At 35.1% G+C, this 21114-nt stretch overlaps 1 protein-coding gene across 4 annotated transcripts in view; it reads left to right on the forward strand.

Moving 5' to 3' along the window:
* Nucleotides 1–21114, forward strand: part of TRIM33 (tripartite motif containing 33) — a 71114-nt gene that overhangs the window by 43394 nt on the left and 6606 nt on the right. For 2 of the 4 annotated variants that reach the window (XM_087959554.1, XM_087959556.1), the window contains exons 8-18: nt 5105–5222; nt 7896–8143; nt 8374–8544; nt 8967–9167; nt 11147–11279; nt 12028–12091; nt 15189–15348; nt 15861–16207; nt 17528–17651; nt 20358–20432; nt 20800–20952. In XM_087959554.1, coding sequence (XP_087815680.1) covers nt 5105–5222; nt 7896–8143; nt 8374–8544; nt 8967–9167; nt 11147–11279; nt 12028–12091; nt 15189–15348; nt 15861–16207; nt 17528–17651; nt 20358–20432; nt 20800–20952 — 1794 coding nt within the window. The remainder of the gene's footprint in view (nt 1–5104; nt 5223–7895; nt 8144–8373; nt 8545–8966; nt 9168–11146; nt 11280–12027; nt 12092–15188; nt 15349–15860; nt 16208–17527; nt 17652–20357; nt 20433–20799; nt 20953–21114) is intronic. The other 2 variants (XM_087959555.1, XM_087959557.1) reach the window with 1 other exon arrangement.

Genomic DNA, 21114 nt, shown 5'->3' on the forward strand with positions numbered 1-21114 from the left:
AACAGAACACACACTGGGAAGGATGCCAAACTCAAAGAGGAACTGTTAGGAATATGGGTCACCTAACAGCTATTTGGGTTAGAAATCTATATATAAACCAGGACAAACATTTTAAAACTGTATCTTTAAGAAAATGCAAAACTGTAATTAGGTGTGGTTTCTCAAACGGCCAGAAGATGGAGCCAGAAACCTCGGTTGTTTAGTCTGAGTCTCAGAAGAGAGCGTGAGTGTATCTCTGTTTCCTTCTGTTGGAAAGTATTGCCGTTGCTCCATTTTTCCTAATTGACTGATATTCATGAATTTAATGTAAGTCTGATACTGAACTGTTTTTGACACTGGAATTTAATATTTGGATTATCCCTGGATTGAAAACTGACTGATTTAACTTGTGAATGACTTTGGATTGCTTATTTTGGACTTTGCTTAAACCTTTCTGGAAGTAAAAACCTACATTTACTGTACAGTGTATCTGTGTGCTCTGTGTGTATTATTCCAACACTACTCTCTATACGTCTCCCTGTATGCGCTCATTCTCCTAATGGGGAATTACCTCAACAGGAACCATAAACTAGAGATATTTCCACGCTTTGTTTCCAGCATGTCCGTCCTCTTATTCAGTTGTCACAGTTGCAGCCCATGAAGAAGATCAAGGCCCTCTCCTCCCAAGTAGACCCTTATCCTCTCCTCCCTGCGTGCCCTAGGATGGAGAGGGGATGGGCCTGGGTCCTCTGACTGCCCAGCCAGCCTCTGCCCTTCCCCAGCCTCCTCCACAACCTCGGGAGCCACACTTCAACTCCCTGTCAGCTGTTCCTCCTCTCCCTCAGAGTCAGTCTCCACCAGGGGCATGATAGAGAGCACCAAGGGCCTCTCATGTCAACTCTGAACTACAAATATTTTCCTTTATTAATCTAGAATGTATTGGTATTTTGATTGAAGATTCTGCTCAATGATATGTGGGCAGCAGGATGATGGTTTACAAGGTATTCTTAGAGATCCTAGTTTGCAAAGAGTATGTTAACATAATTGGAGTAAAATTGAATCTTGATTAAGCTTGTGGCTCCCTAGCCAAAATGAGCCCATGTGACTGGTATTATTAAGAAATGTTGCATGTAGCATAGGTTTGGTAAGGGCAAAACCAACTTTGCTCATTCTTTATCCTCCTAAAAGGTGTTTTATGAATGTTTCAGCTGACTAAAGCCATATGGTCCATGAGAGCTCAATATCTGTAGGCTGTACGTTGACTACAATGGTGCATAGATTATGGCACCTTTGGATATGAAAAGTATATGATAATGAACATGAATTAATTATTGAAAAGAAATTTGTAAAACTCTAGGGAGCATGTAGTGGGGTTGAATGGCAGTTTGAGCTTATGGTATGAAGTTGATAAATGCACACATGGAATTGAAGGCGTTTCATTCTGAATGATCTGGAGGAAAGTTTTCGGTTACATGGTTGAATGGAGATGGAATGACAGTATACCAAAAATGCATAGGCTACACAGAACCCCAAAATGGATGGAAATGGTGATTATTTAGTATCTGTTTAGAAAGATATCTGTTAATTTCAAATCATGGTTGAAGTTTGAATGTGGTCCTGCATGTGTCAAAGAAATAAATCAAAAAGCATTATTTGGTTGGTTAGGATGAAAGATTATAAAGGATACAAGGTTGCTGAAACCTCCTGAATGTGGGAAGGCCATTTTTATCAATGTAATGGGAAAAGAATAAGAAAATAAGAAAAAAGATTAATCAATATAGAGTTGGAAGGGATCTTGGAGGTCCTCTAGTCCAACCCCCTGCTCAAGCAGGAAATCCTATATCATTTCAGATAGGTGGCTGTCCAGTCTTTTCTTAAAAGCCTCCCGTGAAGAAGCGCCCACAACTTCTGAAGGTAAACTGTTCAACTGGTTAATTGACCTCACTGTGAGGAAGTTTCTCCTTCATTCCAGGTTGCTTCTCTCCTTAATTAGTTTCTGCCCATTGTTTCTTGTTTTGCCTTCTGGTGCTTTGGAAAATAAGTTCTTTGTGGCAGCCCCTCAAATACTAGAATACTGCTATCATGTCACTCCTAATCCTCCTTTTCTCTAGACTGGCCATATCCAATTCCTACATTCTTCATATGTTTTTATCTCCAGGCCCTTAATCATTTTAGTTGCTCTTCTTTAGAGTTAGTTAGTTGCTCTTCTTTAGAGTTAGGAAAGTTAAATTAGGAATTTCATATACATTATTTGACAATACATTATGCTACAAAGTGCTACAAAAATGCTGTAGTTACACTAATAGGAAGCATAGATGATGAAGTGAAAAAGGTTATGAATGAGGAAATACTATTGCAAATAATGAGAGAATTGTGAATTATGGGCATAGAGGAAAAATATAATTGAAAAGTATAATTAAAGACAGCATGGAATAATTACGTTTAAAAAAGAAAATGAAGAGTGATTTTGATTGAAATAAAAATTGGTTTGGAAGTAGGTGAAAAGGACTGAACAAGGTTCTTCAGCAGGATGAATAGAATTAAATGATTTGGCATGAAACCAAGTGTGGAAATTACTGGATGGCGTATTTTAGTCTCTTATAAGACTAAAAGTGGTATGTCAAAGATAAAGATGATTATCTTTGCTTTATTTCCAAAAAGAATTCCAATGCAAATGAGATTTTCCATTTGTGCCTAATTTGTTTAGTTCATTGTACACTTGTACTAATGCAAATGGTTTTTTTTTTTAAAGAAAGGAAATTTCCTAATGTTCCTTTAACGATCTTGGGAGAGACATCTTGAAGTATTTGAATTTGTTTCCTTCTATATTTAAAAGTGTCTGGCTTGTTTAAAAATCTGATAAGAGTATTTTTATTTATTAAATGCTGCCCATCTTCCTGATAAGGTAAAATTATAAACAGGTATCAAAAGCCGTCCGGTACAGGAATGAGATTTTACTCCATCAATTATTTCTGGTGAGTGCCCCCCTCACAGCCTAAGACAACCAGCAAAGCCCAGTTTTAATACTCTTCCAAAATTCCAGAAAGGTGCAATTTAACTAAACTGTGAACTACATTGTGTGTGGTCCGGATGTATATGTATATACAATATGCAATTTATTTAATTTGTTACAAGTTGAGGGAATGTTAAAGGGAATGAAGGAGAGAGAAAAATAAAAAGATTCTGAAAAGGTTTCTTATAAGTAATTGGTGAGAGAAAGAATTTAAGAGGCTCAAAGGAAATAATATTTAAGAGGGTAAAAAAGGGAGGTGGGAAGTTTCGAGTGGGAAAAATGATGGCCACCTCACTGAATTATTTGAGTTCTACTTTATTGCAAAATAAAGCATCTTGAAAATAATAGATTAAATAATTTTTATCTATCTACAACACGTTAAGAGGGGACTGTATGGAAAAGATCTTCATGAGTTATAAAGAAAGAAGAGAGACAAAAAGAGGACTAGAGAAAGAGGAATCAGGCTCAGACATGCATAACCAACTGTTCAAGAAATTAATATCACAAATGTCAGGGTTAAATGAAAAGTTCCAACTATTACACAAGAGAGAGTATTATATGAAACACAGTGAATAAATGCAGAATTAAAAAGTGAAATTACAATAGAGTAACACAGAAGAGATATCAAAGTTAAAAGAAAAGCAAGAAAACTATACGAAAGATTCTGAATTTCATCTAATTATTCCAGTTTCTAATATGATTTTCATTACTGAGATCTTAAATTGTGTTAAGGTTTCAGGAATATGTATAATTAGAAAAAAGCTTATGGAACAGTTCTCTGAACTGTGTAGCAAGTGTGAGAAAATTCATCTCTATATGACACCTGAAAGAATGCTGTTATTCCCTTACATAAAGGGAGAGGTAGCAATAGTGAATGCAAACGGTGTTTATGGATTATTTTTTTAAGCTTGACTGATGAAAAATGAGGGCAAATAATTGAAATTTGTAGAATGTTTAATAAGGATAAGAAAATGGATGGAGAAGTTTTAAGATGTGCAAATGCAAGTAGAAAAATAGGTGGCTTGGGTTCTTTTAATATAGGTGAAAATATCTGTGTGTGGGCGTGCACATTAATCCACTTCATCAAAGTAAAAGTTGGGTATGTCAGATGAAATATATGTGAGTTAAATGCAGTGGGAATGAGTTACTTAAGAGCCATATGTGGTAAAACAAGAAGAAACAGGAATGTATGATTGAAGAATAAACATTGACTACAAAAATGAGCAGAATGGTTTGTTTCTTGTACAAGAGAAGGAGGATTGAATCTCAGAACAAATACATGAACAAAAAATGAATTGGTTGGGAGGGAAGGAAACATGGAGAAACAGGTAGTTGTCTAGAATTGATGAGATCCACAAAAAAAAAGAAAGGTAAGTGTAAAGAAAAAAGGAATATAAAAACTATGCATAGAAGTAAACTGGTTTACAAGGATAGACGAACAGCAAATAGTGTTGGTATAATCTAGATTTAATTAAATTCAGGTTTTAAAAATTATTTTTGGTCTTTAATTTCTTTTTTTAATCACTACTTTTTTCCCCTTACATTTCATATAATAGTTGCTTATCCAAGAAGGGAATAATTGGTGATGAATGGAACTAACTTGTTGCAATGAAAGATTGGCTTTTAAAAAAGTACTACCTGCCCTTTTTAACAATCATATTTCTCACAGTTATTAGTTTAAAATAAGAGTAAAGTATAGCATGTATTGGGCATATTTTTGTTGCTAACCCATTGGGAGGGAGGAATTTTTTTGGGATAATCTGTTCAAAATTACCTGGTTTCTTTTGATACAAAGTAGTTTAATTTCATTATCTGTTTTTGAACATGGGTACAATTCAAGTTTTACAAAATATTAAGAAAATTATGCAATTTATGCAATTTATTGTTTGAAACTAAAACCTCTTATCTGGATTCTTTAATATTATGGATATTAATTTGCTTGTGATGAATCAAGAAATCTTTTCATCAAAGTATATAAAATGGAAAATTAGCTTATCTTACAATTTAGATAAGAAAAGAGTGAATTTTTTCAAAGTCACTCATTTGTAAATAGCTTACTTTTAATTTTTTTATGCTTTGCATAATAGTAATGTGAGATTATTTGCTTTGCAGATCACTTTCCAGCTGCGACATATTTTAAAAGCACGGTGTGATCCTGTTCCAGCTGCTAATGGAGCAATTCGCTTCCATTGTGATCCTACATTTTGGGCAAAGAATGTAGTCAACCTAGGTAGAGCTTTTCATATTTCTGACAGATTTAATGTGAAAATTTGAATTGTAAATGGCATGTTCTCTATAGTGTTCCTTATAGATGTAAGAGATTTCCAGTAAAATAAGGTTTATTACTGGACTGTTCATATGGAGGACAATATGCCTCCTTTAAAATTGCAGCTATCCTCCAGGAGAATGTCCAGAAGTTCTGTGCACCATGATAGTTGATATACACATGATGAAGTGTAACTTATTTATGTAGGCCTGGATTTAAACCAGTGATACAAATGCAATCACAACCCAGATAGGGTTCTTTTTCTACCCCGTTTGCTTGCCTTTTTAATGCATTTCTTATCACAGGAATACTTTCCTTGAGAATAAATCTTTGTGCATGTAATAATTGACCCTTCTTAATAGTAGGTAGCAATGTTTTTCTCAGAAAGGCACTGTGAAGTGAGATATATAGTTAGTAGCAAGAGGCATGACAATTGTGGAAGAAAAAGAGTATTATTTGAAAAAGACGGAAAAAAATTACGAAGGTATGGTGTATTATATAATTATATGGTCACTGTCTTCTACTTCTAAAAATATTAAAGAGACAAGTGTTTAATTATAGGAAAGTAATTTGGATTCAGTCCAACTTCATTTTTAGCATATCAATTATAGTTGGGAAACTCAGACACGTTAACTATGAGCCCCACCTACAAACGTATCAAAATCCTTCATATTCTAAAAAATAACCAAAAATAAGATTCAAAATAACTCTAAACTATTTTACTTGATACAGGCAGAAACTTTGTCTTCCTTTTTTGTCTCCCCTCCCACCAAGCAAGATATAAAATGCAAGATGCTCTCTCTTTCAAAAAGAATTTTCTTTATTCCTTTCTTTGCAACCCTTATGTTTGCAATATAAACTCTGGAGTAATGGGGTAGACACTCTTAAAGGTAAAATTCTTTCAACAAATTGGTGGTTGAGCCGAAAGTATGAGGCTGTTGGCATGGAGATATTGTAGTTTCCAGTGAAAATAAAAGTCCAGGATAATGAGTCTTACTTGCCTTCTATTCTAGCCCTTGCATTTTTCTATACGTAAAAAAAAGGTCCATGTATGTCATTTATATCTTCTCAATATGTATCCGATAATGTATACCTATTTCTTATAGTGAAATAGATCCCATTGAGAATACATTTAGATTTAATAAGCAAGAACTAAGAGTCAGCATCTAAATTACAAACAGCCTTGTGGGTATGTACAAAGGCTTACGTGTCCATACCAGGTTTTTCCCATGTTCTTCTCCACCAGCAGCACCTCTTACTCTGTTGGAGGCCACTTTTGAGGTTCCCAAACTTCAGGGTAGTGTGAGAGGATGCTTCTGGAAAGGGGGAGATACCCAAACTCCCTGTTACATGTGCAGAGCTCATCATATGGTCCTTTGGAATGGGAATATACATTGGGAACTGAAAAGGTATTGGAAATGAAATACTATAAAACTGTTTGAAAAGATCCTAGAGGGTGCAGAAATGTTTAAACTGTATTTTATTTTATTGACAAAAATATTTAAGTACAAGTTTTGATAAATACACGTGACAATAATACAATGCCTGGGTTATTTTAAAACTGATATGACATTGTGTATCACTGTCAGATTCTTAAACAACAATAATTTTTAGAGAAGGAACAAAAACTTCCATTTTGTTAATTAGTAGTACGGAGCAACAATAGAGTATTTTTTAAAAAGAATTATGGCCACTGTTCTAGAAACAAGAATATTTCTTATTTTATACAAGAACAAACTAGTACTTAATACAGCTGTGCAATCATCAGATTTAGCTTCAACTTTAAAGGACAGCCATGCAATCCTGGGAAAGATGCAGCTGCTATAAAGAGTTATAAGGAAGTATATTTTTGTAATCAAATGGAAATACTAAGCCATAATATTAAAATGTGCCAGAATAGCAAAACTAAGAGAAAATGGTTCATCAAAGGATATTCAAAATAAGGATTTTTAAATATTGAATAATCCTGAGAATAACTCAGACCATATTTTATGGCAGTGACTACAAGTGTTAATGAGATTCTGCTGCTGTAATTAAAATTATACTCAAATTTTTCTTTTTAATTTTTTCAATAATAAATAACTTTAAGGACAAGTAAAAAATATAATGTAGTTATTATACAAGAGGTAAAAAAAATTCTGCAGCTATGCATCAAAGTTTATGGGAAATCACATGTGTATTGAAATTAGATGCTAATTTTTTGAGGAAAGTGTTCCGTTAATCATAGTCTGATCAAAATAAATAATGCAGATATATTAAAATCCACATCTTATGTATCCATTAATTAAAAATATGACTTTGCATCTTTTAACATAAAAAATACAGATTCCTTTTTGGCCTCTGAGCTTGGTTGTTTGCTTGCAGACATTTCATTACTCAACTAGGTAACATTGATAATGTTACTTAGTTGGGTAATAAAATATCTGAAAGCAAATAGCCAGGTTCAGAAAGCATCAGGGACTCCATAGTTCAACTCCATGCTACATGTATTATCTTCTATTGAAAAAAATACACTAGTTGTGTATTTTTAAAGCTTCATCCCTTAATGTGAAGCTAATGTATACTAATCACAAAAAATATTAAACTTTATTTAAAATACAAGCCTTGTAGTTAATCATACTTTCTCCTATTGTCTAGGTAATCTTGTTATTGAAAATAAACCAACACAAGGTTACACTCCTAATGTAGTAGTGGGACAAGTTCCTCCAGGAACAAATCATATCAGCAAACCTCCAGGGCAAATTAATCTTGCACAGCTTCGGCTCCAGCACATGCAACAGCAGGTGTTTGCGCAACAAAAACACCAGCAGTTACAGCAGATGAGGATGGGGCAGCCTGCAGGGCAAATCACACGCCAGGCAGGTCCACAGATGCTTCAGCAACAGGCAAGTCTTCAGACTCTTTAAATTAAGATACTCATATAAACTCAAAATATAATTTTCAGGCATAGAATTACATACATTTAAAGTTTATATAGAGCTACATTTTGTTAATTCTAATATCAGTGCAATGCAGTTTATTCCCTTATGAAGAAGAGGAAAAACATGGGAAAAGAGACTAGTGTTTTTTCTCATTTACAGAGCTAGAATTTTATAAAATTCATTATATTTTGTAGCCTCCACGGTTGATAAGTATGCAGACCATGCAAAGGAGTATGAACTGCGGTGCTTTCCAAGCTCATCAGATGAGAATGGCTCAGAATGCAGCCCGTCTCCCAGGGATACCACGGCACAACGGGCCCCAGTATTCAATGATGCAGCCACACTTACAAAGACAAGTATATGCTGTGTGCACATTTTGTTTCCCACCTTACATTTTAGAAAAGTAAAGCAGCTTTTTGAAATTTAAAAGGATCATTGCTATTCTGGTACAGCTTGCTATTTAAGGAAACAGATTCAAATTTGGTTATAAAAAATCTAAAATTAGATCCAAACATAGTTTTCAAACATAAGGCATGCAATATTCATGGTTATTAGTTTGCCACAATTTTTTATTGCTTTGATTGGCTCTTACACATTTATTGATCTGTAAGAGCTTATTCTTTGATAAAGGAAAATTTCTAAATGTCTAAAAACATCAGCATTCAGTTATGAATGAGAAGATATTATTATTTTGACTTATTAAAAGTAACAGGTGAAAAATGAATATTGCCCTTCTGTGTAACTAACTTAATGATAATTTCTATTTTCCCCCCTCCCCTCTTTTTAGCATTCAAATCCAGGACATGCAGGTCCCTTCCCAGTTGTTTCAGTACATAACAATACTATCAATCCAACAAGCCCTACAACAGCCACCATGGCAAATGCTAACCGGGGTCCAACAAGCCCATCCGTGGCAGCAATAGAGCTTATTCCATCTGTAACCAACCCAGAAAATCTACCTTCCTTGCCAGATATTCCTCCCATACAGGTAAGCATATAATATAAAGAAATAATGAAAGTTAATTGTTACTGAAATTAACATTTAACAGCTTAACACTGGAGTAAAATGATTTACAATTTATATAAAAACGATAACATCCACTCTGTTAGGATGTCATTATTAGAATGTCTCTTTTTCCACTGGAGACTGTAAGAATGACAAGATTTGTGTTTAAGTCTTCACTCAGTCTTGAAATTTATTGCACAAATTAAACAATCCAAGGTTGATATCTATTGTGATCAAAGATATCTACAGAAGTTTGTGTGTGTGTGTGTGTGTGTGTGTGTGTGTGTGTGTGTGTGTGTATAAAAAAGTCAAAATGGCAAATGCAAATGCTGCTCAGAGTCACCTTGTAGAGAAATGGGTGGCATAAACATTTAATAAACAAAATAATCTATGTGTTCTCCATATTTTGATAATTTGGCTTTTTGACTTCTTTAATATCAATGGTTTTCAAACATACCCAGGGTCTTTTGCTATTGATTTACATTTCCATCAAAACGGGATGAAATTTTTTTTCTCCATCAACTCCTGAGGCACAACCTTAAAGATGTCTCCAGAATATGAATGAATATTTGCTTACATAGCATTGGGTTCCACTCTTAGTTGCTCCATTAATTTTGGATTGAAACTAACTACTGTGCTGTTTACTCAGTATTTTGAAAAAGAGACTTGACTGAAAATTACATATTTGCAAATTATTTCTATTTATCAATTGTGCTAATTTGTTCTGGGAGGTGGGAAGGCATTTCAATTTTTTTTTAATAGTTTGGAAATATATAGTTCCTTTGTTGCTATAACATTTATCTAATCTCACCATAGAATTGATCAATTAGAGGTACAGATTGACCTAATGTCACTGTAAAATTTATAACCTACTAACGTATGTGAGATGATTTCAATTTTCTTGTCCCTGCATGGACAAATAGAGGTAGTCCTCGAGTTATGAATGTAATGGAGCCTGCCCATTCTATTTGTAACCTGAGGATTTGTGGGAGTGGAATTCTACCTTGAACAAGACTCCTCCTTCTTTCGCCCACGCATTCACTAATCAAATGTGAGGCTCGTTAAGTGCATACAAACTATTTCAGGATGGAAAGGCCACTGGGGGGAAGGGCTGTTGATGGAAGAGGACACCTGCCTAAGACCACCCAAGGCCTCCCCGACCCACTGAAATACCTCATACTTCCCACAATTGCTTCCCCCCCCCCCAACCTGTCTTGCTGGATCACTTACCTTGTGAAGATCTAGCAAGCAGTCTCCTCTCCTGCCTCTCAGCTGCCTGCGCCCCTCTGATGTTCCGTTCGAGCCTCCGCAGGCCTCGCCTGGCACGTTGCTGACTGAAATGGAGCTTCTGAGGGTGTTGCAGAGCCTCTGTGGTTGTTCGTAAGGACGAACAACTGCCATGGTGCTGCAAGATTTGTAGTTTCGGGACTTGTTTGTAAATGCTAGGGGATGCTTATTGCATAACTTTGAATGTTCACTAAGGGAACACTCATAACCCTGGGATTATCTTTACACTCAGCTATAGAAATTTTACTATATCTGCCTTGAAGAAATGAAGAATGTTAAATCTAGCTTTAAAGAATGTGATTCTCAGCTTAAGAAAAATTGGATTTAACAAATAAGTTATGTACCCGCGTTAATTCAAATTCTGGCATGTTGCGGAAGCCTGTTAACTTCAATCTGGAACTCACATCCCTTATTTTTTTGAATAATTAATTGTTAATTGAATCTCTTTACTTAGATTAAATAGGTGGGGTAGAAATTTTACGAATAGTGGAAAGAGAGAGGCTATATGAATCCACCGTGTTCTACTGCCTGTTTCCAGGACATTGTCCTATTATATTGCTGGCTTTAGTTTTTTTAATATCCTTCAGAAAAAATGGAGATAGTTTCAAGAGGTCATTTCTAGCATACTGTATTTAGACTTGGCAAATTCACTTTTTGACTGTTTTTTATTTCAGCTAGAAGATGCTGGTTCCAGTAATTTAGATAATTTACTAAGTAGATATATCGCTGGTAGCCACCTACCCCCTCAACCCATAAGCAGTATGAATCCCTCTCCTGGACCCTCAGCACTATCTCCAGGCTCATCAGGTAAGTTGAAAAAGACATGATAGACATTCCAATTTCTGTATTTAAAACAACCAATACATATTTTGAAATTTTACCCATCTTTTTCTAGTAACTTGCACAGTAAAAAGGCTGAATGTTTTTTGCTTCAATGTATGGACCTTTTATATTATGATTGTTTAGTTAAATTTAATCAAAGTAGATTTTTCCCCATGAGTAGGCAGTTTTTTCCCCCCTTATATAATAGCTTATATATGAAAAAGCTAAAAAAATGTAACTTCATTATCAATAGAAGAAAAAGTTTAGCTAATACATTGGACAAGGGCTAAAAATGGAAAAAAGAAGAAATGAAATGTCATAACTTTTAAATTTATACCAGAACCTTTTATCTCCAAGCTGTTGTCTTCAATGAATGTGCAAAAACATTTTCAAAATAAATGTCATTAACACAACACCATTCTTTTCTTTTTAAATGGAAATACTTTATATGGTGAATGATAAATTATAATACTTTATACACTATAATGCTTTATATGGTAAATGATAAATCTCTGATTTTGCAAAATACTGAATATAGATTCTATTTGTTAAGTGAGCGTGATAGCTGAATTAGATTTAGAAGGCTATAGGGTTTGAATTCTGGTAAGCTTCATAATAGCTAGGATTTAAAAATGTAACACTGATTTTTAGAGTATGAACTGTTGAAACTGTGCATTGCCAGAAATGTTCCCTGTGATATGCTGCTGTTATAAACTCATATTTCCTTCTTTAGGTTTATCCAATTCTCATACTCCTGTGAGGCCACCCAGTACATCTAGCACAGGCAGTAGAGGCAGGTGAGTTAACTGGCTTCAAAAAAACGTTCTCAATTTTAAATGCATGGTGAAGTTTCCAGAGTACATAACTAGGAACATAAATTCCAGCTTAAGACCAATGTTGGGGCTGTACAATTTATCTATGAATTAAAAGACATGGAAGACATAACTATACATTATTTTTAATTTCTGCATCATATAAGAAGTAATGTCATTCTCTAATGCTTTTATTGTGCTTATTTGCAAATTGAATATATACTTATAGTGGAAGAGAGAACCCTGAAAATAGGGTTGTTGCCTTTGCTCTAGTAGGCAGAACTAAAATAAAAAGGATTGCCACAGTTCTTTGAATGAGAAGAGGTCTCTTCCCTTCCATTTATGTTTTCATTTAACTTCATGTGCCAGCTATTTTTCTTCCCCTCGCACACATGTATAAATTCTTCCTTCTTCCAGCAGAAACACAAAAAGGAATCAGGTAAAGAGATGTAGATGAGCTAAGAGGAATAGATAATTGTATAGAAAAGTAAACAAAAAATGGAAGAAGGGGAAAAATGGATGGAGATAAGGTTGAGAGAAAGGAGAGAACGAAAGGAGAGAAAATATATGCTCTATTTAGATGTTACAGAAAGAATTAAATAGGATCTCTTTACTTAGATTAAATAGGTGGGATAGAAATGTAATGAATAAAATCAACAGATAAATCTTCCAAGTAATAGCTGTTCATATTTGCAGCAGCCTGATCTTCAGCTAGTTTTTTAAACCCCTGTACATCTTTATTTTCAACAGCCTTTATTCTTAACATGGAATATGTAAGTGCTTCTCCCCAATTTAATTCAGTATAATGATTTCGTGGGAAAAAACATTAGATTCCCCAGGTAAATATAATAGGAAAAATACAAAAAATGATACTGTAACCTCATTGTACAGTACATGTTCAAGATGACGGCATTTAAGGTCCTTCTCCGACTAAATTTTCTCTGTGCATTTTTTTCTTTTTCAATGCAACATTCATATTAAAGCTAGATTTCTTCTAAAAGAAAAATACTCCATTAATAGACCTATAGGGGAAAAAAAACTATTATGTACATCTTGGCCCAGAGGGGCAAGGCCCTGTAAAAGGATAAAACAATCTGGTGCATTTCAGTGAGATCCATAAAATAATGGTTGTAAATTCTTTTAGGTTTTTTCCCTTGCTTTGGAAAATGGGAGCACACTTGCCAACTTTTTTTTATTATTATTACCTTTATTGTAAGAGTACAACATGTGTACAATGAGATTGGCTGAGCCTCCCTTCATGCACCCCCCCCCCCCCAACACAACTCACAGTGAGGAGAGAAGTCCCAATCTTATTACACTATGTGACCTTGTGGCATAATGCGCCAACCCTGCAAGTCTGTGCTATTTTCCGTTCAGAAATCTGACAGCTCACGGGTAGAAACTGTTCTTCAGCCTGTTGGTACAGCTGGCTCTTCTTCTATATCTCCTTCCTGATGCTGACCAGGATGTGAGTTTTTCTCACTCAGAGTTTTCCCTGAGAATTTTCTTCACTCTTCTAGGGCAGTGAGCCCTAAGCGATGTCATCTAGTGGTATTAGGGAACAGCCCACAATGTTTTGTGCTGTGCTCACCACCCTCTGTAATGTCTTTCTGTCTGTGGCTGTCAAGCCAGCATACCACTCCATAATGCAATATGTGAGGACGCTTTCTATTGTGGACTGGTAAAAGGAGGTTATCAGTGATCGTTCCACTTCATTATTTCGCAAGACCCTAAGGAAATGGAGTCTCTGTTGGGCCTTTCTGGCCACCTGGGTTGTGTTGATTTTCCAGGTAAGATATTCACTGAGGTAGACTCACAGGAATTTAAAGGTAGAAACTCTCCACACAGCCCCCCTCAATGTAAAGTGGGGCGGGTTCCTCTCGCTTCTCTGGAAGTCTAACACCATCTCCTTTGTCTTGCTGATATTTAGGTGCAGGTTACGTTCCAGGCACCATGAGGATAATTTTTGAACCTCCCCCCATATGCTGTTTCTGGAGTGTTATCATTTTTTATTTTCTATAGCAATAAGCATATTGGCCTATTCCACTGAGTACATCAGCATAATGGACAGTGAAATATTTTTTTCCAGTATTCAGTCAATATCCAGTTGTACTGGCATATCTTTTAGGCTTTAGACTCAGAGATTGACTTTAAGTGTTCATAATATTGAAACACTCTGGATGAAGGAAATATCTACACACACACACACACACACACACACACACACACACACACACTCATCACTCACTCTACATTATAAGAGGATTACAGTTGTGATAAATGGACATTGTCATTTCTGTAATAATTTATGTAGCTTGAAAGATTCTGAAAATAACATTTGTGTTGCAGACCTTTTGTATCTTCTGCTTTATACTATCAACCTATAACCCTGGGGACCCCAACCCCTGATCCATGACCGGAATCGGTCCACAGCATGCCAGCAACCAGCCATGCAAACAAGCAAAGCCCCATCTGCGGAATGCAGACAGCATATGAAACCACGGCCTTTCCGGACCGTGGAAAATCCTTTCTCCACGGAACTGGTCCCTGGTGCCTAAAGGTTGCAGATCACTACTATAACTCACTGCTGGAGTTCCTTCACATCTTGACACCTTGGTTTTATGGTGTCGCTATACCATCACTGTTAATATGTGTCAATCTTTTCATGTTGTGACTATGGCTTCTGTGGCAATAGTTTCTTCATTTTTTCCTTTAGAACTAAAAGTTCAAGATAAAATAAAGATAAATAGTTTCTAAATTGGAAATTAGCACAGTACTGTATACTGAATACTATATTTTTACTGCTTAGAGTCCCCCATGGTTTTTTGCTGCTTATATAATTTTGGAAGAATTTTAATTAATAAACAAATGCCTTCATAAAGAAGAGCTAAACTTTTTGAAATAAACCTGACTTTAAAACACAAAACAAACTAATGAAAATAATCAGTATAATTTACTTTTGAAAATTTCTATTGCTAAAACAAACATTTGAAGTTATTTGCAGAAAAGATATTTGAAAATGTTTATTTCTCAGAATTTTAGCAGAGGGATGTTTAATTTGTATAATTTGTATACTTTTCAGTTGTGGCTCATCAGGCAGAACCGTTGAGAAGAACAATATTAGCTTTAAATCTGACCATGTAAAAGTTAAGCAAGAACCTGGCACAGAGGAAGAGGTGTGTGGTTTTTCAGGACCTGTGAAGCAAGAAAAAACAGAAGATGGCAGGAGAAGTGCCTGCATGGTAAAATTCTATTTCTGTGTTATACCATTTTGTCACAGGATTTCTAAGCAGTGGGAAGAATTGAAGACATCTGTTACTTTCTACAGAGTAGCTGCTATTTCCACAGAGATTATTATAGTGCTAGAAATATTTAAGAATTCTATTTGAGTACCATGTTTTGTTTTCCTTGAGCTTGTCCTTGATTTGAAACTAGATAACCAAATTGCTCTGGTTCATAAATCAAACTAAGACAAAGGGCAAACTAAGGTGCTCATACTGAGCCAACTGTTGTTAATTTAATAAACCATAGTTAAACTTGGCAGCATGATGCCAAGAACATTGAACTGGATCCATATTTATTTTTTATTCAACCAAGCTCAGAGAGCATTAAGGACCCCTCATTTCAACCCTGAGCTACAAATATTCCCCTTTTATTGGTATTCATGTTTAGAATAGCTTATTAAAATAAATGGGGAAAAAGGGGGACACCCAAGGAAAAGTTTATTAGTCTTTTAATTTTACCTTTATTTTAGCTTAGCAGTCCTGAAAGCAGTTTGACGCCACCACTCTCTACAAGCTTACATCTGGAAAGTGAGTTAGAAGCACTGGGAAGTATAGACAACCATGTAAAAACTGAACGAACAGAATTGAATGAAAGCTGTAAACAGTCTGGGCATGGTCTTGTAAATGGCAAATCTCCAGTACGTAGCCTCATGCACCGGTCTGCCAGGGCTGGAGGAGAAGGCAACAATAAAGATGATGACCCAAATGAAGACTGGTGTGCTGTGTGCCAAAATGGGGGAGACCTATTATGTTGTGAAAAGTGTCCCAAAGTTTTCCATCTGACATGTCATGTACCTACTCTCCTCAGCTTTCCAAGGTATGAAAATACTATTATGCCTCAAGAACTTGGTGTAATTATTTGTAGTAAGGTATAATATTGAACATTAAAAATATAATATTAGGTGGACATGATCCCTCTGCAGGTTGTTACTATATTGAAATGATGTGTTCTTGGAGCATTAGGACTTTTGATTATTAGTATTGGTAGTTTTTTTAATATTAGTGGCCTAAAATGTGTAATAAATACTAAATACATAAATACAATCACTTATACTGTATGGTAAAGGTTCCCCTCGCACATACATGCTAGTCATTTCCGGCTCTAGGGGACAGTGTTCATCTCCAATATGAAGAGCCAGGGCTGTCCAAAGATGTCTCTGTGGTCATGTGACCGGCATGACTAAATTATACTTATACTATAGCAGTTACTTATTTAACATGAGATTTTGGTACTGGCCAATGGCCATGATCTGTGTGAAGCAATTGTGCTTTGTTTCATAAGAAATAAGAAAAAATACCTTTTCTGCACAAGAAAAAGTATTTAATCACCTCTTATATGCTTTGAGGAGAGCTTATCCTCATAGTCATACATATGCAAGGCAGTTGGTTAAAAAAATGTGGGTTGAGGTATGTTAGGCAAGCTCTTATGGCATTGCAGTAACTGAAAATCATGTGACAGATTAATTTTTGTTTGTTATTCTAGTGAAAAATATTAGACATAATTTGCATTTTATTTCTATATTTTTTTTCTACAACATTCTCAATTTTTTGTGAGGCCATTACTGATTATAATACATGTAGTCCTTGCTTAGCAAACACAACTGGGATCATTAACTCCATAGCTAAGCAAAACATCATGTGATTCTGATGGACACTCGATATCACTTTCCACATTGAGTCATTGTGGGTCGTTAAACGAGACATTACAGAACATCAACTTGCAATTGTGTTGTCAGTTTTTGTTTGTTGGAAGCCAGTTATGAAATGCTTAAATGACAATTATGACTGGGATGCTGTGACAGTTGTAAGCACATACCCATTGTGAGTGCCCTAATGTTGATCATATGATTGCAAGGAATGCTGCGATGGTTGTAAATGTAAGGATTAATTGTAAAGTTACTTTTCCAGCCGTTTGAACAGCATTTTTTCTGCAGGTGCAAGGTCCACTATTTTCAGATCAACCAAGTGTTGATCTATTGGTTGTGACAGGAATGGACTGACCAGCATGCACGCATACACATACACGCACACTCACATATATATTCATGATTTGATTAATTGGAGCTTTGGATTTATATATTTAGAAGATTTATAATATGTTATCTAGATTTCTAGATGATTTTTTTTTCTTTTCTAGTGGAGAATGGATATGTACATTTTGTCGAGATCTTCTCAAACCTGAGGTAGAATATGATTGTGATAATTTGCAGCACACCAAGAAGGGAAAAACTGCACAAGGATTGAGTCCTGTGGACCAAAGGGTAGGTGTCTCATACTTTACATATATTGTTCTCAAATCAGTTAAACCTAATTATCTTGGCTTTTTTGTATTACATCCTTTATTTAGATTATATTTTATTTTACATACTCAGCAACTATCATCAACACTATGTAAACAAAATCAAGAAACCAACTCTCTATGAGTTTCCCTCCCTCCCTCCCTCTCTCTCTCTGTTGGTTTCTCTCTCCCCCCCCTTTCTCCCTCTCTCTTCTCTTCTGCTCCCCTCCTCTCCTCTCCTCTCCCCTCAAATTTTCATGTACATTCGGGAAGTTTCTGTCTAAGTCTTTTCCATATACTTTCTTCTTGTTTTAGACTTCAGTGAATATAGAAAGTCTACATATCCCTGTTAAACTGCTAAGCTTTTGAATATAAAAAAAACAGACCAAGATAAAACACTTCAGAATTGTTTCTATCTTTAACATAAGATTCAAGCTGTGCAATTAAATTAAAAAGCTAACTAAAACCTTTTAGGAAGAAAAAAAACCCTTTGCAATAATGTGATTGCATAAAGATGCATACCCTTAAACTAATGCTTCGTTGAAGCGCCTTTTGATTTAATGACAGCATTCAGACATTTGGGGTAAGAGCCCAAAAGTAATCACCATGGCACATCTTGTTTTGGGAATCTTGCAAGTGACTCTTCCTTACAAAAATGCTCCAAATCTGTCAAATTGCAAGGGCTCTCCTGTGCACAGTCCACTTCAAGTCACTCCACAGATTTTCAATTGGATTCAGGTATGGGCTTTGTCTGGGCTATTCCAAAACTTTGATCCTCTTCTGGTGAAGCCATTCTTCTGTCAATTTGGCAGTGTGCTTTGGGTCACTGTCATGCTGAAAAGGGACATTCCTCTTCGTCTTCAGCATTTTATCAGAGGCCTGAAAGTTTTGTGCCAAAATTGACTGATATTTGAAACAGCTCATAATTTCCTTCATCTTGATTAAAACCCCAGTTCCAGCTGAAGAAAAGCATCCCCAAAGCATAATGTTGCTGGCACCATGCTCCACTGTGGGTATGGTGTACTTCTGGGGGATACATAGTAGTGTGTGTTTTTTTTTTTTTTTTTGCCAAACATACTTTTTAGATTTCTGGTCAAAAAGTTTAACCTTGAAGTGATTTATCTTGGTCTGATTTTTTTTCTACATTTCAAAAATCTGGCATATTAACAGGAATATTTAGACTTTCTACATACACTGTAAGACATGCACACCCAGCTTTGAAACATAATAAAGGTCTACTTTTTTTTTTTTCTTAACCAGGTTTCCCTGTTTTCCTCACTCCATTGACCACAGAGATAATGGAACACACCAATTATCCTAAAGTTTCCATTCATATCATTTAAAAAACCATGGCTGTTTGCTAACTCTCAGTGCATTTGAAACTGTTTTATTAAACCATACTATTTAGTTTGCATTCATCAATTCAACCAATTTTGTACATAAACAGAGATGAATGTGATGTTATTCCTTGTTTTTCCATGGAACTTTAGTTATTACACTAAAGTTGTTACACAGTATGATAAGCATATAATATGATATGATAATGTTTGCTTAGAAGGAATACCCTAGACTGAGAATAAGCATATGATACGATTTGCTTAGAAGTAATGATATAGAGTGTGATCAAACAAGTTACCGGACATATCTTTTTAATCAGTTATCATTTTTCACCCCCAGCCCCATTGCTTGCGTTGCTGTTGTTTTTGTTGTATTTTGGGCTGATAACTGGCATGGACTATATGAGATTCTGAGCTGTGCTTAGAGGATTTTAACTGTGATAATGACAATGGCCAATTGTAGGAAATACATGATCTCACTACTTCAATAGCTTAATTGAGACTGCTGTTTGTAAAGTATAATTCACTGGGCTGGTTATAAAGTAGCAAGCCATGTGTGATGCAGGATGAAAAGTCTCCGGGGACCATAAAACTACAGTTTGTTTGGTAATTGGAAGACAGTGTGCCCAATATAAAATTTTTGGGGAGACATTTTACTCTGAAGTATATTTGGCAGAAATGTGAGGTACTGTCTTTTGAATGGCTATACTTTGGCTTTGGGATTCTTTGCCAAGGAAAGCTGCTTTGCCTTATCTGCCTTCCACTGATAGCAAAGACTATTTTCTTAGATTACACTCATAAGGTATCTTATAACTATGTTTCATTTGGATTTTCCCTGTCATTTTGGTTGACATTTTAGTTGATATTATATTTGCTTTATTGCTATTAAACAGCAGTTAATTGAAAAATAGATTATTATCGATGCATGGAATATGTTTATTGTATTGTGATAGTATGCACAGTGTTTTTTAAAAAATGAATTACACCTGTCAGTGACTCTGACCTTGAAATGATGCCTTGACATTTGGAAGTAGCACATAACATTTAGAAACATTCCAGATCATAAATAACTTTTGAAATACTTTACAATCCTGAAAGTTATTTCCTTATGACTTTGTTCAGATCCAAAGCTATGAAGGCAAAAGGAATTAGTTGCATGGATATTAAAATATGTATAACTAATCTCTGTTGATTCCAGGTAATCTAGATACTGGTAGTTTTTTTGCAGACTGAATTAGGCTTTGAGAATCTTATTCTTCTGAAAATTTTAGGATAAGCATATAACTAATTAAAAAAAATTCAGTCTTTTAAAAATGAAGCAATTTTAATTGAATTTGTTTTTCTTCTACAAGAAATGTGAGCGCCTCCTACTTAATCTATATTGCCATGAGCTGAGTATTGAATTCCAAGAGCCAGTTCCAGCCTCGGTAAGTGATGTCATATACGTTACCTGGAGATGATAAAATGTAATTTTTTTACTTTTAGGAGTCTGAAATTTGTGATTAACTTTTGACAGTCATAGTTATGTTATGAATGGGATTTTGCAGATACTTTTTAAAAAGCATCTATCAGTATTTACAAATCATTGGATCAGCAATTTTGAAGGAGCTCTGAAGCAGAATTTCCATATTTAAAAATAATACCACAATTTCACATTTTATAGTGTGTGTTTTCAAAATGTTTGGGTCTGGTTTTAAAAATGAAAATGCTTCATATAGAAAAAATATTCTACTGTAAAAGTATGTTTCTTACATTTTCTCTCGTCTAATGTGAGTGCAATTTTTTTCTGAACAGATACCAAACTACTATAAAATAATAAAAAAACCCATGGATCTATCTACAGTCAAGAAAAAAATGCAGAAGAAACATTCACAACATTATCAGACGCCTGAAGATTTTGTGGCAGATGTTCGGCTGATCTTCAAGAACTGTGAAAGGTTTAATGAAGTATGTTAACTTCCAACCTGTAGAATTGTTTTGACAAATGAAAAAATACCTTCTGTGTCTTTACACAGACTTTAATTACAAGTGTTTCCAAATTCTGAACATGGGATGAAAATAGTGTCCTATATGTAAGCTGTACAAAGATATGGCTGGGCACAGATTAAG

This window comes from Notechis scutatus, chromosome 3, assembly GCF_049901735.1.
Source record: "Notechis scutatus isolate UNSWTSFEM ecotype Mainland chromosome 3, rNotScu1.2, whole genome shotgun sequence".
Classification (NCBI taxonomy): domain Eukaryota; kingdom Metazoa; phylum Chordata; class Lepidosauria; order Squamata; family Elapidae; genus Notechis; species Notechis scutatus.